This window comes from Callithrix jacchus, chromosome 3, assembly GCF_049354715.1.
Source record: "Callithrix jacchus isolate 240 chromosome 3, calJac240_pri, whole genome shotgun sequence".
In the NCBI taxonomy this organism is placed as follows: Eukaryota; Metazoa; Chordata; class Mammalia; order Primates; family Cebidae; genus Callithrix; species Callithrix jacchus.
Genome location: NC_133504.1, coordinates 127,019,094 through 127,044,447, shown reverse-complemented (window position 1 = coordinate 127,044,447; position 25,354 = coordinate 127,019,094). Strand labels below are relative to the sequence as shown.

The window sequence follows — 25,354 nt, the reverse complement described above, 5'->3', positions numbered from 1 at the left end:
ATCTCATTGTGGTTTTGATTTGCATCTAATGACTAGTGATGATGAGTTTTTTTCCATATGTTTGTTGGCCACATAAATGTCTGTTCATATCTTTTGGCCACTTTTTGACGGGGTTTTTTCTTGTAAAGTTGTTTAAATTCCTTGTAGATTCTAGATATTAGCCCTTTGTCAGATGGATAGATTGCAGAAATTTTCTCCCATTCTGTAGGTTGCTGTTCACTCTGTTGATAGTTTCTTTTGCTACGCAGAATTCTTTAGTTTAATTAGATCCCATTTGTCAATTTTGGCTTTTGTTGCCGTTGCTTTTGGAGTTTTAGTCTTGAGGTCTTTGCCCATGCCTATGTCCTAAATGGTATTGCCTAGGTTTTCTTCTAGAATTTTTATGGTTTTAGGTCTTACATTTAAATCTTTAATCTATCTTGAGTTAATTTTTGTATAAGGTGTAAGGAGTTTCAGTTTTCTGAATATGGCTAGTCAGTTTTCCCAACAGCATTTATTAAATAGGGAATTCTTTCCCCATTGCTTGTTTTTGTCAGGTTTGTCAAAGATCAGATGCTTGTAGATGTGTGGTGTTATTTCTGAGGCTTCTGCTCTGTTCCATTGGTCTATATATCTGTTTAGGTACCAGTACCATGCTGTTTTGGTTACTATAGCCTTGTAGCATAGTTTGAAGTCAGGTAGTGTGATGCCTCTAGCTTTGTTCTTTTTGCTTAGGATTGTTTTGGCTATATGGACTCTATTTTGCTTCCACATGAAATTTAACATAGTTTTTTCTAATTCTGTGAAGAAAGTCAATGGTAGTTTGATGGGAATAGCATTGAATCTATAAATTACTTTAGGCAGTATGGTCATTTTTATGGTATTGATTCTTCCTTTCCATGAGCATGGAATGTTTTTCTGTCTGTTTATGTCGTCTCTTATTTCCTTGAGCAGTGGTTTGTCCTTCACATCCCTTGGAAGTTATATTCCTAGGTATTTTATTCTTTTTGTAGCAATTGTGAATGGGAGTTCACTCATGATTTGGCTCTCTGTTTGTCTATTATTGGTGTATAGGAATGCTTGTGATTTCTGCACATTGATTTTGTATCGTGATACTTTACAGAAGTTGCTTATCAACACAAGGAGCTTTTGGACTGAGACGATGGGTTTTCTAAATATACGAACATGTCATCTGCAAATAGGGATGATTTGATGTCCTCTCTTCCTTTTCGAATATCCTTTATTTCTTTCCCCTGCCTGATTGCCCTGGCCAGAACTTCTAATACTATGTTGAATAGGAGTGGTGAGAGAGGGCATCCTTGTTTTGTGCCAGTTTTCAAAGGGAATGCTTCCAGCTTTTGCCCATTTGGTATGATATTGGCTGTGGGTTTTTCATGAATAGCTCTTATTATTTTGAGATCTGTTCCATCAATACCTAAATTATGGAGTGTTTTTAGCATGAAGGGGTGTTAAATTTTATCGAAGGCCTTTTCTGTCTCTATTGAGATAATCATGTGGTTTTTGTCATTGGTTCTGTTTATGTGATGGATTAGGTTTATTGATTTGCGTATGTTGAGCCAGTCTTGCATCCCAGGGATGAAGCCCACTTGATCGTGGTGGATAAGCTTTTTTCATGTGCTGCTGGATTCGGTTTGCCAGTATTTTATTGAGGATTTTCACATCGATATTCATCAGAGATATTGGCCTGAAATTTTCTTTTTCAGTTGTGTCTGCTAGTTTTTGGTATCAGGATGATGCTGGCCTTATAAAATGAGTTAGGGAGGATTCCCTTTTTTTCTATTGTTTGGAATAGTTTCAGAAGGAGTGGTAGCAGCTCCTCTTTGTACCTCTGGTAGAATTCAGCTGCGAATCCTTCTGGTCCTGGGCTTTTTTTGGTTGGTAGGCTATTAATTACCGCCTCAATTTCAGAACTTGTTTTTGATCTATTCAGGGATTCAACTTCTTTCTGGTTTAGTCTTGGGAGGGTGTATGTGTCCAGGAATTAATTTATCCATTTCATCTAGATTTTCTAGTTTATTTGCATAGAGGTATTTATAGTATTCTCTGATGGTAGTTTGTGTATCTGTTGGCTCAGTGGTGATCTTTAATCATTTTTTCTTGTGTCTAATTTTATTCTCTCTTCTTTATTAGTCTGGCTAGCGGTCTACCCATTTTGTTAATCTTTTCAAAAAACCAGCTCCTGGATTCACGGATTTTTTTAAAGGGGTTTTCATGTCTTTATCTCCTTCAGTTCTCCTCTGATCTTACTTATTATTATTATTATTATTTTTTTTTTTGCCTTTTGCTAGCTTTTGAATTTGTTTGTTCTTGCTTTCCTAGTTCTTTTAATGTGATGTTAGGGTGTTGATTTTAGATCTTTCCCGCTTTCTCCTGTGGGCATTGAATGCTGTAAATTTCCCTCTAAAAACTGTTTTAGCTATTTCCTAGAGATTGTGGTAAGTTCTATCTTTGTTTTCATTGGTTTCAAAGAACTTTTTTTATTTCTGCCTTAATTTTGGTACTTACCCAGTAGTGATTCGGGAGCGGGTTGTTCAGTTTCCGTGCAGTTGATTGGTTTTGAGTGAGTTTCTTAATCCTGAGTTCTAATTTGATGGCACTGTAATCTGAGAGACTGTTAACGATTTCCATTCTTTTGCATTTGCTGAGGAGTGTTTTACTTCCAATTATGTGGTCAGTTTTAGAATGAGTGCTATGTGTTGCTGAGAAGAATGTATATTCTGTTGATTTGGGGTGAAGAATTCTGTAGATGTCTATTAGGTCTTCTTGGTCCAGAGCTGAGTTCAAGTCCCAAATGTCTTTGTTAATTTTCTGTCCGGTTGATCTGACTAATACTGACAGTAGGGTGTTAAAGTGTCCCACTGTTACTGTGTGGGAGTCTGTGTCTCTTTGTAGGTCTCTGAGAACTTGCTTTATGAATCTGGGTGCTCCTGTATTGGGTGCATATATATTTAGGATAATTCGTTCTTCTTGTTGTGTTGATCCTGTTACCATTATGTAATGCCCTTCTTTGTCTTTTTTGATCTTTGTTGGTTTAAAGTCTGCTTTATCAGAGACTAGGATTGTAACCCCTGTTTTTTTTTTTTTTTTTTTTTTGCTTTCTATTTGCTTGCTTCCTCCATCCCTTTATTTTGAGCCAATATGTGTCTTTGTGTGTGAGATAGGCACAACTCCTTACCACTTCCCTTGGCTAGGGGAGGGAGTTCCCGCACCCCTTGCACTTCCCAGGTGAGACAACACCCCACTCTGCTTCAGTTCACCCTCCATGGGCTGCACTACTGTCTAACCAGTCCCAGTGAGAAGAGCCAGGTACCTCAGTTGGAAATGCTGAAACCACCTGCCTTCTGCATTGGTTTTGCAGACGGGAGCTGTTCCTATTTAGCCGTCTTGCCCAGGAATCTAAAAGTTTTTAAAAAATTAAATAATTAAAGTTTTAGACACTCTAATAGCAAGTTCAATTCTTTCAGTGCCTCTTGACATTTTGTTTAAAAACAAGCAAACAAGAAAAACCAAAAGGACTATTCAATAACTGAGTTTTACCTTTCAAGCCTTTTATTATTATCTTTTGTCATTTATCTTTTCTGTTGGTATAACGAATTCTGGGAATAATAGTTGAATATTTAAAATGTAAATCACATATGCAAAGCGGAATCACTAGCCAGATATTCCATAGACTTGGAGGATACATGGTTTTGAATAACCATAAATATTTTTTCATACACCTTCTATTTGCCAGGCATAACCAACTTTAGACCTAGGGCCTAATTCAGTATACCCCAATCCTTACGAAATACAGGACTAAATCTTAAAGGGGCTTTCTTCCCATATAGACCCCATTTTCTTAAGAAATCGATGTTTTATGAAATAAGAGAGGACACAAACAAATGGAAAAACATTCAGTTCTCATGGTTAGGAAGAATCAATATTGTGAAAATGGCCATACTGCCCAAAGTAATTTATAGATTCAATGCTATCCCCATCAAGCTACCTGTGACTCTCTTCACAGAACTGGAAAAAAACACCTTAAATTTAATATGGAACCAAAAGAGAGCCTGCATGGCCAAGACAATTCTAAGCAAAAAGAACAAAGCTGGAGGCATCACACTACCTGGCTTCAAACTATACTACAAGGACTACAATAATCAAACAGCATGGTACTGGTACCAAAACAGAGATATAGACCAATGGAAAAGAGGCCTTGGAGGCAACACCACACATCTACAACCTTCTGATCTCTGACAAACCTCATAAAAACAAGCAATGGGGAAAGGATTCCCTGTTTAATAAATGGTGTTGGGAAAACTGGCTAGCCATGTGCAGAAAACTGAAACTGGACCCCTTTCTGACACCTTACACTAAAATTAATTCCAGATGGATTAAAGACTTAAACATAAGGCCTAACACCATAAAAACACTAGAAGAAAACCTAGGCAAAACCATTCAGGACATAGGCATAGGTAAGGACTTCATAACCAAAACACCAAAAGCATTGGCAACAAAAGCCAAAATAGACAAATGGGATCTAATTAAACCCCAGAGCTTCTGTACAGCAAAAGAAACAATCATTAGAGTGAACTGGCAACCAACAGAACAGGCAAAAAATTTTACGATCTACCTATCTGACAAAGGGCTAATATCTAGAATCTACAAAGAACTAAAATACATTTACAAGAAAAAAACAAACCCATTCAAAAGTGGGCGAAGGACATAAACAGATGCTTTTCAAAAGAAGACATTTATAAGGCCAACATAGGAAAAATGCTCATTACCACCAGTCATTAGAGAAATGCAAATCAAAATCACATTGAGATACTATCTCATGCCAGTTAGAATGGTGGTCATTAAAACCTCTGGAGACAACAGATGCTGGAGAGGATGTGGAGAAATAGGAACACTTTTACACTGTTGCTGGGAGTGTAAATTGGTTTAACCATTGTGGAAGACAGTGTGGTGATTCCTCAAGGACCTAGAAATAGCGGTTCCATTTGATCCAGCAATCCTATACTGGGTGTATATCCAAAGGATTATAAATCATTCTACTGTAAAGACACATGCACACGTATGTTGATTGCAGCACTGTTTACAATAGCAAAGACCTGAAACCAACCCAAAGGTCCATCCATGATAGACTGGATAAGGAAAATGTGGCACATATACACCATGGAATACTATGCAGCCATAAAAAGCAATGAGTTTGTATCCTTTGTAGGGACATGGATAAATTTGGAAACCATCATTCTCAGCAAACTGACACAAGAACAGAAAATCAAACACCGCATATTCTCACTCATAAGTGGGCGCTGAACAATGAGAACACATGGACACAGGGAGGGGAGCATCACACACTGGGATCTGTTGGAAGGAAATAGGAGAGGGACAGCAGTGGGTAGGGAGGTTGGGGAGGGATAAAATGGGGAGAAATGCCAGATATAGGTGATGGGGGGTTGGAGGCTGCAAACCACATTGCCATATATGTACCTATGCAACAATCCTGCATGTTCTGCACATGTACCCCAGAACCGAAAGTATAATATATATATGAGAAAAGAAATTGATGTTTTACAGGTGAATTTTGGGGAAAGGTAGGGTTAGTCTACAGTAGAATTTTAAAGTAGGTAAATTTGTTTATTTATTTATTTATTTATTTTTATGGAGTCTTGCTCTGTCGCCCAGGTTGGAGTGCAGTGGCATGATCTTGGCTCACTGCAACCTTTGCCTCCCGCGTTGAAGTGATTCTCCTGCCTCAGCCTCCTGAGTAGCTGGGATTACAGGCACATGCCACCATGCCCAGATAATTTTTGTATTTTTAGTAGAGATGAAGTTTCACCATGTTGGTCAGACTGGTCTTGAACACCTGACCTCCCGAAGCGCTGGGATTACTGGTGTGAGCCACCATGCCCAGCCTTATTGCTTCTTTTTTAAAACATTTTTTGACCTATGATATATATGTAGAAAAGTTATGTGAAAGCTCATGTACAGTGTGAAGAACAGTTTTACATTTGACATCTTTATAACTATTATCCAGGTCAAGAAATACAACATCATCATTCTAGAAGTCCCTGTTTGCCTACTCTAATCACAGTATCTTCTTTTTAACATTACTACTCTGCTAGGGGTAATCACTCCCAGTCTTTTGTGATAATAATTTTCCTGCTTTCTAAAAATTATTTGACCATACATGAACATACCTCCAAGTATAATTTAATTTTATCTGTTTTTGAATGTTATGTAAATGGAATTACATTGTTTACATTTTTTCCTCTGGCTTCTTTTACTTAATACATTGATGAAATTTGTCCATATTGTTACATGCAGCTATAGCTTGTTTATTTTCATTGCTATATAGTATTAAATTTTGTTTTTTAAAAATATTCTATTTTTGAGACAGGATTTCACTGTGTTGCCCAGGTAAAGTGCAGTGGTGCAATTATGGCTCACTGCAGCCTCAGCCTCCCAAGGCTCAGGTGATCCTCCCTCCTCAGCCTCTGTAAGGAGGTAGGATCATAGGCAACTATGCCTGTGTGCCACTATGCTCGGCTAATTTTTCTATTTTTTATAGAGACAGGGTTTCACCATGTTACCAGGCTGGCTTCAAACTCCTGGGCTCAAGCGATCTGCCCACCTTGGCCTCCCAGAGTGTTGGGATTACAGACATGAGCCCCACTTTGGGCCTATAGTATTTAATTTTATTCATCTATCACTGTGTTCATTTTATGCCTTTAATTGATTTTTGAGTGGTTTCCAGTTAGTTGCTCTCATAAACAGTACTGGTGTGAGCATGAATTCACTTGTATACATGCGAAAGTTTCTGTAGGAATAAGAAGTAAAATTACTGGGAATGCTTATGATGCCTGTTTTCTAAAGTGGCTTTCCAATTTTCTTTCTCCACAGTGTAATCAATATGTCTACATTGTGGAATTTAGTATTGTATGGTTTTCTCAGTTTTGTCATTCTGCTGAGTGTTTTGTATATATATATATATATATATATATATATATATATATATATATAAATTTTTTTTTATATTTTCCCGATTGCTAATGAGGTTGTGTTCCTTTTCATATGTTTATTGGTCATTTGATTTTTGTGAAGTGCCCACTTAGGTCCTTTTGCCCATTTTCCTCTGGGTCATCTGTCTTCTTTCACTGCATTTTTTATAAAGCACTTACTCAAGTTTACTTACCTTTTGAAATGAGAGACTTGAGTTCTAAAAGCAACTCTTTTTCCTCTTATTTCTGGGGTCAGCTGTCAATGCAGTTATCCTCAGGTATTAGATAGAAACTAACCAGATTAAACCAATGTTGGAAAATATAGAGGGGATTCTTAAGCAGGGTATTGGACTAGGTGACCTCCATTTAAGGTCTGTTGACCCATTTGTGATTTGACTCTCAGCATGCCCCAGATTAACCAAGGGCACAGAAGCTGATATATAAAACCAAAATGCCAAAAATTTTAATTTGCAGAAAGAAATGTAATCATTCAGGTAATTGAATTTAGATCAATTTATTCTTTATTTGGCCCATAATTCTCAACCAGTGGAAGGAAGTCATAAGAATCTCTGTGGGAGCTAAACAATTTGAACACATGGAAATAGAGAGTAGAAAAATAGATAACAATAACTGGGACGGGTAAGTGGAGGGGAGAGGGGAAGGTGAAGAGGAGTGAGTTAAAGTGTACAGACATGCAGGAAGCTTGAAGAAATAATTCAGTGTTTTATAGCAGAGTAGAACGCAAAAAAATATGTTGTACACAGGTGATAGACATCCTGAATACCCTGATTTGATTACTACACATTATATACATGTACAAAGTTTCTCATGCATTCCATAATTTGCACACACAAAAGAGAATCTCAAGGATTTAGGTACTTTTTAAAATAACAGTCTCTTGGAAGTTCAAATATGTGGGATGCCTCCTCGTTAAAAATCATCACCCTAGTGAATCACTGTTATTGTTGGGAGTGTATTGAATCCTTTAGTTATGTTGCAGAGAAGTTGAAAAACATTGCTTTCATATACAAGGGAAGACAATTTATAATACAGTTGTCTGTTGAGCTTGGAATTCTCAGAGCCCAGAGGAATTAGTTAGATCATGTTAATCAGACTATGTCATCAAACTATGGTGCATTAATACATTTGTCTTCATTTTAAGACTTACAGCTTTCTGAATCCGACATACATGTTTATGGGATGGGACATTTTCTTTCCATGTACTAGAGTCAGAGAGCCAAACTGTTCATTCTGTATGACTAGCATGCTGGTGATCCTATTAACATATTTTTTTCATCAGAGTTTATTGAAATCTGGTCAAGTCTCCGTGATGTTACAATGCACATTCTTGGAAGGTAGCTTCAACTTTCTTGTGTGTATTGAGGAATGTTATGTTGTTAATTCTCTCTATATACTTCTGGAAACAGTTTAATTCTGTGAGGATGGTATTTTTGAGATACAGTTGTGGAATGTGAGGATGGTTGTGTGGGTGGCTCCCCTGTATCTTTGGATATTTTCTTTCTTTTTTTTTGAGACAGTTTTTTTCGCTCTTGTTACCCAGGCTGGAGTGCAATGGCGCGATCTTGGCTCACCGCTACCTCTGCCTCCTGGGTTCAGGCAATTCTGCCTCAGCCTCCCAAGTAGCTGGGATTACAGGCACGCGCCACTATGCCCAGCTAATTTTTTTGTAGTTTTAGTAGAGACGGGGTTTCTCCATGTTGGTCAGGCTGGTCTTGAACTCCTGACCTCAGGTGATCCCCCCACCTCGGCCTCCCAAAGTGCTGGGATTACAGGTGTGAGCCTTCGCACCTGGCTAAGTTATTTTAATATAGTATAGGCATGAACCACCACACCCAGCCTTTTCTTCTTTTTTCTTCTACTAAACTCAAGAAGTGAGATTTTATTTCTTCATCCAGGAGTCCTTCTCCACACTCATCCTTGATCTATTCCTTAAGATTATACTATGAATCACCCACTATTTAAATGTCAGTTTTTCTTAGAATACTGTTAGTGATGAGAAGTGACTGTTCTCAAATCTAACCTTGGCAAGGTCAGTCTTACTTTGGATGTTCTCGTTTTGTCACACTTCTTGGCATTTGTGAATTTGGGAGAATTGGGCCTTTGGTACCTCTGATCTCTTCCTTTAGTAACTAATTGTGCACCCATATGCTTAGCTTTTTCAGTTTTAGCTTTTTTTTTTAACCTGCCACCTAGTGGCTGAAATGTTGCTATACTATTGATAAGATACCACTAATTTTGGCAAAATAGTAAGAGGCAAAGCACCTGAGAAGCCTGTGTAATCTCTCCTTTCTCCAGATTTCTCCTGGGAAGAATAATCTTTAAAACATACCACTCAGATTATTAGCAATCTTTGTATGGTAGGTTTTTTAAAATAATGTACTTTATATGGTGATTTATGTTATTATTTAGGCCCAAAGCTTTGATTTAATTGCTTCCTTTTAGCTTATTTTTGAGCTATGCAGACTGTTAGGAAGCCATCTCTGTCTTCTTTTTCCATTGAGCTGAATTATTTTGGAGGATCACTGTTATTAATCGTGAAGTACTATTTTAATTTTTTAAAATTAAGATATTTCCAAAGTGTTGAGTTCAGTTCAGGGGAACTTCCCTGCTCTGTTAATTAAACCTTGGAACATTGAAATTGGCTAGGGAAAATGATTGGATAGAAAATATTATTCTATTCATTTATCCCTAGCCTACAAAATAAAAAAAGTCCAATGAACTTTATTGTATATACATATTTTAAAAAATTAAGATACTTTATTTTTTTAATTTACAGATAAAAATTATATATATTTATGGTATATAATATTATGTCTTAAAATATGTCTACATTGTGGAGTGGTTAAATCAAGCTAATTAACATATGCCTTACCAATACTATTTTCGTTTTATCCAACACTTCTTACCACTAATAAGCCACTGAAAAACTAGTAACTGTGATAAAGAAGGCATAAACCATACTTATCTATGACACAATGACATATTTTTTACTTTTAATAAGTAATTTTTTTTTGAGAAGGAGTCTTACTCTGTCGCCTAGGCTGAAGTACAGTGGCACGATCTTGCCTCGCTACAACCTCTGCCTCCAGGGTTCAAGCAATTTTTCTGCCTCAGCCTCCCAAGTAGCTGGAGCTGGGATTATAGGCACATGCCACCACGCCTGGCTAATTTTTGTAATTTTAGTAGCAATGGGGTTTCACCATATTGGCCAGGCTAGTCTTGAACTCCTGACCTCAAGTGATCTATTCATCTTGGCCTCCCAAAGTGCTGGGATTACAGATGTGAGCCACTGCTCCTGGCCTAATAAGTCATTCTTGAAAATTAGTTAAGAATGTTTGATAAAGTACTTCTGCTTGTACCTTCTGAAGTGATGTGATAATTTTTATTGGCTTGTATTGTTTTGAGAGTCTTGCTCTGTTGCCCAGGCTGGACTGCAGTGGTGAATCTCGGACCACTGCAGCCCCCACCTCCTGGGCTCAAATGATCCTCGGACTTCAGCCTCCTGAGTAGCTGGGACTACAGGCCTGAGCCAACATGCTCGGCTAATTTGCATATTTTTTATAGAGATGGGATTTTGCCAGTGTTGTTTAGGCTGGTCTCAAACTCCTGGGATCAAGCAGTCTGCCTTCCTTGCCCTCCCAAAGTGCTGGGATTAGGCATGTGAGTCACTGCTTCTGGCCTGTTGGTTATTTTATAATTCTCTTCTTTGGTAGACTCTGATTTTTTTCAGTTGAACTTAATTCAACTCTTTTGCAATGTTTACAAAGATTAGCCCTAGAATTAAAAGATAACTGATTTATAGCTGACCTTGATATTTCTATTTTTTACTTACCTTGGCAATAATCTGTACTTCCTACAAAACAATGAAGTGTTCTTTCATAAAGTGACAATGGATATGTATTATAGAGAACAGAATAAAAATTACCCATAATCCTACCACCCTGTATGTATCTTTTACATCGTTGAAGTAATAGCAATATAGTACAGTTTGGTGGAGGTGATACATAATTTTAAAAAATATTATAAAGTAAGACCTGTTTACTGTTTGAAGTTAAGGAAATATTAGAAATTATCAAAAGAGAGGACTAAAACTTACCTATAACTTTGTTACCTAGAGATAACCTTAGATCTTATTTGGTGAAACAGTATACTTTGTATTTTGTTTCTTCCCTGCACCCTATAATATTTATGTCAGGGCAATTAAAATTGTCATTAAAAATTTGGTGTAAATGATTTTTAATGGCAGCTTAATTTATTGTATGATGTACTATTAATATAAATGCCTAGTAATATTGGAGTAATAACCTATTTGCTTAGCATTGTGATAAATATCTTTATGGTTAAACCTATATTCTAGATTATTTCTTAAAACTAAATTTTCAAAAGTGGAATTAATTGGGCCAAAAGATACCGATTTTTTTCGGTAAGTGTAGCTAAACTGCTTTCTGTCTAGAAATGTTCTACCAATTTTTATTTAATGTAGTTTCACTCTGACACATTCAAATTTTTTATCTGGATAGTTTTCAGAGAGGAAAACTTGATAAAATTAACATTTGGTTTGGTAAAGATGACACACAGTATATTTTAGATAGTTTTTAAAAATTTTTTTTGAGACAGAGTCTTGCTGTATTACCCAAGCTGGAGTGCAGTGGCACAATCTCAGCTAACTGCAGCCTCCGCCTCCCGGGCATAAGCAATTCTCCCACCTCAGCCTCCGTAGTAGCTGGGACTACAGGTGCATGCCACCTTGCCTGGCTAATTTTTGTGCTTTGTAGACAGGGTTTTGCCATGTTGTCTAGGCTGGTCTGGAACTCCTGAGCTCAAGCGATATGCCTGCCTCAGCCTCCCAAAATGCTGGGATTACAGGCCTGAGCAACTTCACCTGGCTGGATAAATTTTTAATACGTATTTTATTCTTAACATTCATGATTACATGCAAAAGACCCTTGCAGTTTGTCTGAAATTTCATGCATAGGATCAAAAGAAAATGTTTTATATGACTCTTAAGTTATCCTGAAGAACCGATAATGATACCCTGGCTTACTGTTAAATTTTCTAATTTGTTACACTATTAAACTAAAAGATGATAACATCTTCATAGCTGAAAATTCTATTACAGATTTTTGATTCAGTTTGAATTTACATATTTTTATTTTTAGAACTAGTTTATTTTTTGATTAGGTGATGAATCAAGATTGGTTCTCTAAGTTATTATTATTATTATTTTTTTTTTTTTTGAGATGGAGTTTCGCTTTTGTTGCCCAGGCTGTAGTGCCATGGCGCAATCTCAGCTCACCGCAATTTCAGCCTCCCAGGTTCAAGTGATTCTCCTGCCTCAGCCTCCCAAATAGCTGGAATTATAGGTGTGCACCACCACACCCAGCTAATTTTGTATTTTTAGTAGAGACAGGATTTCTCCATGTTGGTCAGGCTGGTCTCGAATTCCTGACCTCAGGTGATCCACCTGCCTCGGTGTTCCCAAAGTGCTGGAATTACAGGTGTGAGCCACCGTGCCTGGCTAAATTATTTTAATATAGTAAACTTTGAAATTGCTTTGGCCAAGAGACATTATATTTACTGAGAAATTCAAATAAAAGGAGATGTGTGGTCTTTTTTGGTGATTAACTTTTTTATTGTGGCAAAAATATAAAATTTATCATCTGAACCATTTTTAAGTGTACAGCTCAGTGTTGTTATAAGCATACTTAGGTCATTATGAACAGATATTCAGAACTTTAGCAACCTGAAAAAATCCAGGGACCCCCGGAGCTTCTTCTATGCTTTGAAAGACTATAGTTTTACTATACTTAGAGAATATATTACTTCATCTGGAGAAAACAAAGACTCAAAGAACTCTAGAAATATAAAGAGTCTTTTAAAAAATGTCATCTAAAAGATTAATAATTATTTTTATCATCCTGTGTTAATATTTCCCCATTGTCTCATAATGTTTTCATAATTTGTTGAAATTAGGAGCCAAACAAAATTCACACATGTTACATTTGGTGGTCAATATGCCATTTATTTATTTAATTTATTTTTTTGAGATGGAGTCTTGCTCTGTCCCCCAGATTGGAGTGCAGTGCACCTTCTTGGCTCACTGCAACCGCTGCCTTCTGGGTTCAAGGGATTCTCCTGCCTCAGCCTTCCGAGCAGCTATGATTACAGGCGCGTGCCACCATGCCCAGCTAATTTTTTATATTTTTGGTAGAGACTAGGTTTCACCATGTTGGCCAGGCTGGTCTCAAACTCCTGACCTCAGGTGATCTGCTTACCTCAGCCTCCCAAAATGCTGGGATTACAGACAAGAGCCACCATGCCTGGCTTTAATACGCTTTTTAAATTTTAATCTGTTGGTTACCTCTTCCTTTTTTTCCTTTATAATTTATTTGTTGAAGAAACAGTCATTTGTTCTATATAATTTTCCTCATTCTGGTTTTGGCTGACTGTATCTCTGGCAAAATTTAACATGTTTTTCAGTTTTCTGTATTTCCTGTAAATTTATGGGTAGGCAGGTGCTTGATTAGATTTACTTTCAATTCTTTTTTGGCAAGATTCCTAGTTGGTGACATGTATTTCTTTACATCAAGAAAATGTGTTTTGTGATATTAAAATCAGTCGGTCAGTTCAGGTGTTGTCAGCTTGATTCATCCGTTATAAAATTCCCAGTTAACTTTTCTCTAATAATTTTAGCATCTATTGCTAATTGTTGCCTCATTGCAGTATATCAGCATGTATTATAAAAGGTGATATTCCTTCTCCAGCCTTCTGAATTTACTGGCTGGGATTCTTTAGTAAGGAAGACCTCTTCCTCATATACTACTTCATTATCCTGAAAGTATTTCTAAAAAAAATGCCAGAATAAAATGTGACTTTTTTTTTCTTTTTACCTACACATTTGCAGAATAATTAATTAATGCCTTAGGAGCCTCAGAAGATGACTAGAGTTTAGTTTAGTTTTTTTTTTTTTTTTTTTGCTTGTTTGTTTTTTACTATTATAAACTCATGAATTTTTGCCTCCCACTGGAGATGTTCAACTTATTCTTGGACCAGTGGCAGCTTATGTCCTTGGCATAATCGCAGTGGTCTACTGTAATAGTTTCCTAAAATACACAAGGTGAAGCTCCTCTTGTATATTTTCTTACCCAGATTTAGAATCAGAATTCTAATTCCTTTCAGTGGGAAATGGTATTTAGAAATTATAATCTGGATGATATTTTTTTATATTCCTACAAGGGTGTCATTGTTTATTGGCCTTTTGGTGGACAGAACTAGAAAAATGATATAGAAAGAGAAAAATAATTCATGTATTCTGTATGCTATTTCTAATTCAGATAGTAGATGATAGAGTTTTACTTCATTTTAAAATCTACATTCGTATTTTTTCTCAACCTGGAAAACATGATTCTGACAATAAGATTATTGAATTGCAAAATCTGGGGGAGGAAACTATTCTATTCTATTAGAAGATTGGAGGGTTACAAATACAAGTGCTTAAAGGAGCCAGACCGCCAGATGAATGCATCAGAACTGTTATGAAAATCATCAGGGAAGGCCGGATGCGGTGGCTCAAGCCTGTAATCCCAGCACTTTGGGAGGCCGAGGTGGGTGGATCACGAGGTCAAGAGATTGAGACCATTCTGGTCAACATGGTGAAACCCCATCTCTACTAAAAATACAAAAAAATTAGCTGGGCATGGTGGCGTGTGCCTGTAATCCCAGCTACTCAGGAGGCTGAGGCAGGAGAATTGCCTGAACCCAGGAGGCGGAGGTTGCCGTGAGCCGAGATCGCACCATTGCACTCCAGCCTGGGTAAAAAGAGCGAAACTCCGTCTCAAAAAAAAAAAAAAAAAAAAAAAAATCATCAGGGAATGGTGGGGGTTGATAAGCTGGAGAACATATATCCCAGATTTAGATGGGAGGCATCTGCGACTTTGCCGTAGATGATTTTTGCCAAGAGGGATTTTGCCAAGATGGGTACAGTATTACTTTTTTTTTTTCATTTTTAAAAAGATGTAAATAAAATATTTTATGTGAAAATATTTAGCTTTTAAATATTGACAATAATATTGACAGCTAAGTCAAGGTTTTAAAAAGGCCTTTTGGGCCAAACAATGATTTCTTCCATAGGTTATTGGTTTGTAACCTCTTGTGAGAAAGATCTAAAGATTTTTCCAGACCTCAGACAATCTGAAAAATATATTGAGAAAGAGTATGAGAAAGGGAACTTAATCATCTTGGTTTTACTAATCATGATTGCATTTATTTATCTAACTCTTCTTTTATAGCCTTAAAATATTAAAACAGCCCTATTGATCATTTATTTTGCTTTTCATTTCTTTTTTGCACATTCACAATAGGAACTTACAACGTCTCAGAAAAATGGTGGGAATGTTCTTCAGATGATGTATGAGAAACCAGAACGATGGTCTTTTACCTTCCAAACATATGCCTGTCTCAGTCGAATAAGAGCTCAGCTTGCCTCTCTCAATGGCAAGCTCAAAGATGCAGAGAAACCAGTATTATTTTTTGAACGATCTGTGTATAGTGATAGGTATGTATAAATGACTTTACTTGGCCACTTAAAGTTTTTGTCTTAGAACTGGACATTTTTTCTTTTTCTTTCTTTCTTTTTTTAATGTTTCCTGGGAATTGGTAATATGAATGTCTGAGTTGGGGGATTTAAGATGGAAAATGACATTTAAATCCCTCAGCAGTTTGGTACTAATGGCATTAGAAAAGTTATTGCATTTATAATCCCTAGCTTCCATAGAAACTGTTGGGAATATGGTGGTGGCCATCTCAAATTAAATTTGCAGAGAAGTTGTTTTTCCCTTAAACCCTTTAAAAATTATCATGTACTCTGGTTAAATCTGGATCTATATCCTAGACTGTTACCTGAAGCAAGAAAATAAATGTCTCTAAGGGGCCTTTGAATTGCTACTTATGCTAGGATTATTTTGACCTCCAAAATTAGCTCAGAAAAGAGGTTCTCAAATTTTTGATCTTAGGACCTTTTTCAATTCTTAATAACTATTGACGCATGCAAAGCGCTTGTCCTATTGATATTTAGGTTACTAAAAACTAAGATTTATAAAAATGATTTAAAATTAGTAAATTCATTTCATATTAATATAAATTTGGCAAAAAAATGATATTTTCTAAAATAAAAAGTAGCTAGAAGAGTACCATTGCTTTACATTTTTGCAGATATCTTTAATGCCTCAGTTATTTAAAAAGAGCTGGATTTTTATTTATGCTTCCGTAGTTAATCTGTTAATGGTATGTTCGTTTGTTTGAACATGTTGGTATATGAAGTAATCTGGCCTCTCACAGAACCCCTTAGAAGATCTTGGGGATTTATGGAATCCTCACTCCATATTTTGGGAACCATTGGCCAAGAACATATTTCCTGTAGATGGAAAGACTTCTGGTTTTTCGGCTGTCCGCGGCACTATGTGCCACTGGATTTAGGAGAATGTTTCATGTTCTTATTCTCTTTTTTATTTCTTTGTTAGTTTTTTTGGAAATGATACATGTGTTGATGAAGACTCTCTTTTAGGTATATTTTTGCATCTAATTTGTATGAATCTGAATGCATGAATGAAACAGAGTGGACAATTTATCAAGACTGGCATGACTGGACGAATAACCAGTTTGGCCAAAGCCTTGAACTGGATGGAATCATTTATCTTCGAGCCACTCCAGAGGTAAAACCCAATAAAAATATGTTCCATGAAAATTTAAAGAAATATTTAGAACTCTTTTCAGTGGTATGTAATGAGGGCAGTTTAGTTTAACTCCAGCCTTCCAACCTCCCACTCTATATTAGAAACTTGTAACTATATAGATAGAGGTATTCTTTTTTCTCAGCAAACTGGAATCACAGACTGGCCAAGTTGCTTCTTTAGGCTCTTTATGCTTCCTCAATTCTTTTTTATTTTTACTCATTATTTCTTCCCAATATTTGCAGACTCTCTTATTCAGCACAATTAAAGTAAGAAATGTAGTCAAGCAACTCCTAGAATATAGGCTTCATGAGGTGGGACCTTGGGTATTTTCATTACTGTTGAATTTCCAGTCCCTAGAACAGTTCTAGGCACTGTTGGGGCACATAGTAAGGGCTCAGTAAATATTTATTGAATGAATGGAGTATGGAGATCCTTTTCAAAAAATCTTTAATTATGGTTGTTTATGGCTTGGGATGAGTGGATAATGCCAGCTATAGTTGGGAAAAGACTTAGAGAACCATTTTCAATTAAGGGAGTTCACTTGAAAAGTGCTTTTGTGATAGGTTGTAACATAGCTGTTCTATTTACATATGAGGTTATAAAATGAATACAGAAAGACCAAATAGATACCTTTCATAAAACTAACCTAAATATTAAGATCTTACATTTAATCAGAAGCTTTCTGGTTTTGGTGCTTTCATTTCTATTGTTTCTATTTTTTAATTCTCATTTCTTCCTTAAGTCACAGGGTAGGGACTGATGAATGTAAATGTCATAACTTTTGCCCTAAAATTAGTTAGAATACTGTGTTGCTATCGAAGCTGGCTTTTTTAAGAAATGAGGTTTCCGATCTTCATTAAGTGAGGATTTAGCAATTTCAAAAGTGACTTTTTCAATTTCAACTTTGAAATTTACTTTTATTTCTGAAAGTTTTTGTTTTTAATTACAAACATAGTAAATAAAAATGAAAAATAACATAAAGAATACTAATAATTTCATTTTGCTTGAAACATTTATGATCAATATTAAGCTAGAATTTAGCAATTATAATTTCAGAATTCACTTTTATTTTTGAAAAGATTTCTTAAAGTTATGAAAAATAGTACAAACCAAAAAACATAAAGAATACTAATCATTTCATTTTGATAGAAACATTCATAGTATCTTAAAGTCTAGCACACAACTTTATTTCATCAATATTGTTTCTGATATCCTTTGATGAAAGGATTGTTTAATTATTGAAAAGAGAATTTAGAGTAGACCTTGCAACAGTTTGTATGCTGCCATGGTCTTAATGCATGTCATTTAGGTTGGAGGTTTTTATTTCTTGAAATGCATGAAGAGTTTCTCAGGGTCTATGAACCCCTAAAAATTATATGAAAGCTTTTATTTAGGTGTACTTTTGGGGGAACATAATCCAGAGCTGCACTGTCCAATGTGGCTATTTAAATGTAAGGTTATTAAAATTAAATAAAATTTAGAAATTTAGTTCCTTGGTCACCACATAAGCCATATTTCAAGTGCTTAAAAGCCACAGGTGGCTAGTGGCTACCTTATTTGATAATGCAGATACAGGACAGGCATAAAACATTCCAAAGTTGTTTTGGTTGTGCTGGTATAGAGCTTTCATCACATTAAGAACCACTGCCTTTAGTGGTTTTACATGAACTGAACATAGCTGTTTTATAATCAAGTTTGATTAACAGCAAAGTAAGATTACCTTTATAGATTGGCCTGTCTTTTAGCTGTTGTCTCTGAATATTTTAAGTTGATGTTTAATGCTTTTTTTCCTCCTTTTTATCAAACTTAGTATATTTCATGTGTGGATACCAAAAATTTCTAGACTTATTTTAACTTATTTTTGAAAGTACTACTTGGTTTAGAGCCACCAAGTAGCTGAAAAGCTCATGGAGGGAAAAATAAATTATTTCAACTTTTAAGAAGTAGAATGTAGAGATTTTGGCTGGTATGAGTAGAGAGACCCAGAAAAGAAAATTTTGATGGCAGCAGACAAGAATAATTGTTCCCTGTCTTTTTCTTCCATCTCTTATTACTTGCTTTTAGAAATGCTTACATAGAATGTATTTACGGGGAAGAAATGAAGAGCAAGGCATTCCTCTTGAATATTTAGAGAAGCTTCATCATAAACATGAAAGCTGGCTCCTGCATAGAACATTGAAGTAAGACGTCCTTATTTTTATTTACTATTCGTTTTAAATATCTTTGTTAAATTTTAATCTAAAATTTGGAATATATGACTAGCAACATGTAAAATTATCAGTCATTTACTTATTGGTATCTTCCAGAACTAGGTATAGATTTTGATTCTCTTGATTGCAGTGAGATCCTATTGTCTTAAAGTTTTTATAACTTTATAAAAACTTGGTAATATTGATAGCATAACATATGAAATTTCGCTTTAAGTGAAAGTAGGAAATATATCTATACATTATTTAGGTACCCTTTCAGAAAGAATTTTGACTTGGGAGATTGTATAGCATAATTGTTGAGAGGATAGACTTTGTTATTAGTCAGATGTTGGCTCAAGTCCAGTCTCACTTAGTAATGTGTGACCTCGGATAGCCTCTGAGCTTCAGAATGACAATTCTGAGCTTTAGTTTTCTCATTTTTAAAATGCAGAAATTCCTACTTTATTGTCTGTTTTTTGTTTTTGAAGAGAATCATATGTTACAGTACCTAGCTTTATATATTTTATATCTGAGTTTTTTGGCTCCATATGGTAAATCTAGATGAGAAAGAAGGGCCTGCCAGATAAAGTATTGCAAAGTAACTTTAGTGTAAATGGTTGACAACATTTTGAGTTTCCAATGATATAAGAATGAATTTTTAATGTTTCTCTCTTTTTTCTACATTTCTGATTATTTTATTAATCTCTTTTTAAACAGAACCAACTTCAATTATCTTCAAGAGGTGCCTATCTTAACACTGGATGTTAATGAAGACTTTAAAGACAAATATGAAAGTCTGGTTGAAAAGGTAGATTCTTAGACAGACTACAAACTAATATTTGTTTTGTCTAAAAAAGTGTACTAACTTGTGAGAAAACAATTTTCTAACAGAAAAGGTTCCATAAAGTTACATTAAGAAACAGTTAAGAGCTTTAGAAGATTTTGGACTGCTTAGATCCCAGTCCTGACTGAATTGTTGCTTTGTGGCCTGAGCTAATATAAGGATGCTTCAAAATCTCAGAATCTGACAGATCTCTTAGAAAAATATTAAATAAATAAATAAGGATTTAAAAAAAAATCCTTTAGTGCCTCTTTTTGTAGGATAGGGAAAAGCATAACAAAAATTCTTTCTCACTCCCTTTTTCTCTGCTTTGTCCCCATTTCTTCCTCTCTTCCCTATACCACCAAGCTTTAGATACTTTAATAATAAACTGCTTGTGAAATTAAATTTATCTTTTTCAACCAAATTCAATATGGAGGATATTTAAAGTTGTAGGATACAGATCTCATCCATTTTTACGTTGGCTAAAGTCTTGTGATTAAAGGATTAAAAGTTTTGAGTTTCATCTCAGATCATGTCAAGGATTAATTGACTGCCTAATCACTGAGTCATTATCTTAATCATAGTTCATTCATCACCCAGATACTGGGAGTTGACCACATTCTGTTAAGTAAGTGGTGTCATATTGATAAAGGGACTGGATGAGAATTTATTGATGAACATTTGAGAGAGAATAATAAGGGAATTTGTATAACAAAATGTCCCTATACCCATGTTGATAACTCAGTGACTGAACTATAAAGAAGAAACCACAATTTGTTTGGTTTAGTTTGGAGAGAAATTTGATTTTTTCTTTCTTTTGTGACATATCTGCTGTTTAATAGAGACTTCACATTCATAAGGGATATATTTCAAGAATTTTGAAAATCTTCACATTTTATGTAACTACTGTAGTGTATACATGTAGTTGTTTTTCCCATTAATATGAACTAAAGCTTGTCTGGAAAATTCCAGTGACTTCTTCATACTATTAATGATGTTAAAAATATAGGACAAATTTTCTTATAATACTATTAAAGTAAATGAAATTAAGTCAGTATTAACAACTAACCATCAATTTAACTGACTTTGTAAAACCACTTTTTAATTTTATCTGACACTACTTTGTTTTGACTAAGAATCATTCACATTATTACATTTACTTTTATTAATAGTGCTAGCAGTTGACTTTCTTTTTAAAGTATTTTTACAAGGAATAATCTTTGTCTCTTGAGAATTATTGATACAATATGTAGAGAACAAGTGTATTCTTAGATTGTGGTCAGTTGTCTAGGTTCATTGACTCCTTATATGATTTTTCCCACACACTGACATTGCAGAGTATATAATTCACATCTGTGCTTCAGAAACATGACAAATCTACTCTATGTTTCATCTTCAAAGTTGCTTGAACTATTGTGCTTATTAATTTTATCAGTGTTAAAGCTGCACATGTCAATAGTCTGTAGTATTTAAATAAAGAGATTATAAAATTGGTGTTATAGCTATTTTTAGAAATATGTCAATCTTAGATTGATAGATGCAGTGACTCACACCTGTAATCCCAGCACTTTGGGAGGCTGAGATGGGAAGATTGCTTGAGCCCAGGAGTTCCTGACCAGACTGGGCAACATGGCAAGACGTTATCTTTATAAAAAACCAACAGAAACTATCCAGACTTGGTGGTGTGTGCCTAGCCAGGAGTTCAAGGCTGCAGTGAACTGTGATTGAGCCACGTACTCAGCCTGGGCAACAGAGCAATAAACTCCTAAAATGACCTTTGAGGTCATTCATCTTTTACAACTGAAGTATTGAATAGTATTTCTTTTTTTTCCAGGCAGTCTTACTCCATCACCCAGGCTGGAGTGCAGTGTCATGATCTCGGCTCACTGTAATCTCCACCTCCCAGGTTAAACCAATTCTGCTGCCTCAGCTTCCCAAGTAGCTGGGATTACAAGTGCACGCCTCCACGCCTAGCTAATTTTTGTATTTTTAGTAGAGATGAGGTTTCACCATGTTGGTCAGGCTGGTCTCAACCTCCTGATCTTAAGTGATCCACCCACCTCGGCCTCCCAAAGAGCCGGAATTACAGGCATGAGCCACTGCACCCAGCCTTAACAACATTTCTTTGGAAAGTAAATGCTATGACGTTGTGATCGTTACTTATACAGCTGGGGTCTTCAACTAATATACTTTTAAATGAAGATGAACATTGGGTATCTAAAATTAGTCAAGGAATTATATTGATTTTTTTTTTTTTCTTTCCTCAGGTCAAAGAATTTTTGAGTACTTTGTGATCTTGCTGAAGACTGCAGGCAGCCAAATGGTTCCAGACACTTCAGCTTTGTATATCTTCCTAACTTCATATTAATACAAGTTTGTTTAGAAAACCCAAGTTTTTAACCATCTTTGTTCTAAGGAAAAAAAAAAGATTTTAAAATGAATCTTACGCAAAGCTTTTTGACCAGTTTCTCTTCTTGTCTTTAAAAAAAAAAAAAAAAGACATTTAAAGACAAATACATTATTTCTCACAGCAGGAAGTGTAGCGGTAGATGGTTCCAGCATCAGTTTAGTGGCTAAACTACATTATAAAAGATCCAGCTTCCTTCTATTTTGCCCCTCTTTAGTCTTCCTTGGCAGGTTAGCTTTTTTCCCTGGTGTGTCTCACCTCACTGGTAACAAGTTTCTTAACTGAAGGCTTTAATGTTGCACAGTAATTGGTAGTGTGCCCTGTGTAAATTAGTGTACCTATTAAAACTTGCAAAGTGGAATTAAAGGAATCCCTAGAATAAGGATTCTAAAGTTTTATTTTAAATGATTATTTCTTAGCAGTTTAGCCCACCTCTTACTTCCTGCCTCAGTTTGCTTTCTCCACTGTCTGGATTAATTAGATAGCCTGCTATTTCAAAGTTAAAATAAAAGTCACACATTTCTACTTTGCAAACACTATGTTACTGTTTTCTTTGTAGTTTGCTTTGCTTTGTAGGGTTCTGCTTTAAGTTTTTTCTCTTTTTCAGAGAAATTACTGATAAAAAACGATTCTGCTTTATATCTAATATATCCTGAAAGCATTATTGTTTTTTGTTGAACTAGGAAATAAAATTAATGAAGAAAGACAGAGGTTAGTAGTTAATTGAGACATTTAACTACTTATCTCTAAACCATCTATGTGAACATTTGTAAATAGTATTTTTTTTCCAGGCAGTCTTGTAAAAACTTGCATGGATTCATCTTAGTTCTGTATATAAAGATATTTTCGGCCGGGCGCGGTGGCTCATGCCTGTAATCCAGCACTTTGGGAGGCCGAGGCGGGTGGATCACGAGGTCAAGATATCTAGACCATCCTGGTCAACGTGGTGAAACCCCGTCTCTACTAAAAATACAAAAAATTAGCTGGGCATGGTGGCGCGTGCCTGTAATCCCAGCTACTCAGGAGGCTGAGGCAGGAGAATTGCCTGAACCCAAGAGGCGGAGGTTGCTGTGAGCTGAGATCGCGCCATTGCACTCCAGCCTGGGTAACAAGAGCGAAACTCCGTCTCAAAAAATAAAAATAAAACATAAAAAAATATAAAGATATTTTCTTTCTAGTTAGTTTAGTTAAGGTGTGCGTGTTTTTCCTGTGTATTAAAACTCTCCATTTTACGTTTTAGAAAATTATATGCATTTTAAAATGAGGAGAAGAGTCACTTTCACTTTGAAACTATTATTTTTCTTTCCAAAATGTCATTTTTGTTTTGGTTTCTTATTCAAAATGATAATTTAGTGGATTAACCAGTCCAGATGCACTGATCTTTGCAAAGGGGACTTAATTTCAAATCTGTAATTACCGTACATATTTAAACTGTCTCATGATACATATACAATTTTTTTGTTTGATATAAATGAATGTGTCTACTTAATTAAATATTTCTTAATAAGTATAAACCTCATGTACTACAGTGGACCTGCTTTCATGGAAATTGTTACATCTTTTCAGAATTAAAATTTATTCTATTTTTAAAGAAAAAATTATGAATATTAAAGGTGAAAATTATCTGTACAAATTACATTGATTCTAAGTGTAGACATATTTCATTGATTTTTATTAACCTTTAAAAATGTGTAATGACTTTAAAAATGTGTAGAATTGAAAAGAAGCTAATAAAAATTTATTATTTATTTGTCATGACTCAGAAGTTATCTCAGTGTGTTGGTCATAAGAGAATCGAGCCTAGTGGTGGTCTGCATTATCTCTTGGGTCTCTTACCTATATCATGTCTTCCATTAGAATTTATATATGGCTCTTTATAGGTTGCTCTCCTAGAAAGATAATTAATAATACAAGACATTTTTCTCTAGAATTTTCTCTTCTGCTATGCCTAAAACTTAAAGCATTATATACTGAGCCACCTAGAACTTAATGTCCGTCATACTTTAAAGAACAGAGTTGTAAAATGTTTCTAAAATAGAGATGCAGATCTTACTGCCTTAGAAAAATAAATGCTAGATACATTGCAACATTAAGTGTATATAAATTCTGGTAAATAATAGCCTTCTTAATTTGACTAACTTACTTCTTTTAATTTTTTTTTTTTAAGAGGCAGGGTCTTGTTCTGTTGCCTAGGCTGGAGTACAGAGGCAGAATCATAGTTTACTACAATCTTAAACTCCTGGGCTCAAGCAATACCGCCTCAGCCCCTTAAGTAGCTGGGACTACAGGGCTTGCACCACCATGATGACTAACTGTTTAAAATTATTTTTTATATAGATAGGGTGTTGTTGTCCAGGCTGGTCTCAAACTCTGGTCTCAAGTGATTATCCTGCCTTGCCCTCCCAAAGCACTGGGATTACAGGCATGAGTCACTGTGCTCCGTGCTAAAATTTTTTTGAAATAGCTTTTGACTCATAAAAGTTGCAGCAATATTACAGAGTTCCTGTTTACCTGTCACTTAGTTATTTCTCTATGATAACACTTTATTTAACTAGAGTATTTTATCAAGACAATTAACTTTGGTGTACTACTATTAACTAAACTACAGACCTAATTTGGATTTTACCAGTTTTATGTCTTATTTTAATTTATAAACTTTAAAACATCTTTGTTTTTTATTTTTTAAGAGCAGTTTTAGGTTCATAGCAAAATTGAGCAGAAAGTAAAGCATTCCATATACTCAACTGTTTCTCCTTTGCCCTCCAGAACCATCCCTACTATCAGCATTTCCCTCCATAGTTGGTACATTGGTTGCAATTAATGAACCTACATCAACATATTACCCAAAGCCCATGGCTTACATTAGGGTTTATTCTTGGTGTTATATATTCTGTGGGTTTGGACAAATGTATGATATTTATCTGCCATTGTTTTGACTGCCTTAAAAATTCCCTGTTCTGCCTGTTCATCCCCTCCATCCCTGTCAAGTAATCGTTTTACTATATTCATAATTTTGCATTTTCTAGAATGTTATATACTTGGAATCATATAGCATGTAGCCTTTTCAGATGGGCTTCATTCACTTTTCACCTAGTAATATATATTTAAGTTTCCTCCATGACTTTTCATGGCTTGATCACTCATTTCTTTTTAGTGCTGAATAATATTCCATCATCTGATGTAAAACAGTTTACCCA

At 35.4% G+C, this 25,354-nt stretch overlaps 1 protein-coding gene and 1 non-coding gene across 2 annotated transcripts in view; both read left to right on the top strand.

The window, feature by feature from the left end:
* Positions 1-23,915, top strand: part of DCK (deoxycytidine kinase) — a 30,798-nt gene extending 6,883 nt beyond the window's left edge. Inside the window, exons 3-7 of the mRNA XM_008993200.5 lie at positions 15,368-15,561; positions 16,570-16,717; positions 18,803-18,918; positions 19,645-19,735; positions 22,018-23,915. Of these exons, the coding sequence (XP_008991448.1) occupies positions 15,368-15,561; positions 16,570-16,717; positions 18,803-18,918; positions 19,645-19,735; positions 22,018-22,044 (576 nt within the window). The 3' untranslated portion in view covers positions 22,045-23,915. The remainder of the gene's footprint in view (positions 1-15,367; positions 15,562-16,569; positions 16,718-18,802; positions 18,919-19,644; positions 19,736-22,017) is intronic.
* LOC118152594 (small nucleolar RNA SNORA36 family) lies at positions 9,578-9,708 on the top strand. Its single transcript, XR_004741339.1, has one exon. It is a non-coding gene; the product is annotated as a small nucleolar RNA SNORA36 family (small nucleolar RNA).
* Positions 23,916-25,354: the final 1,439 nt, after the last annotated feature.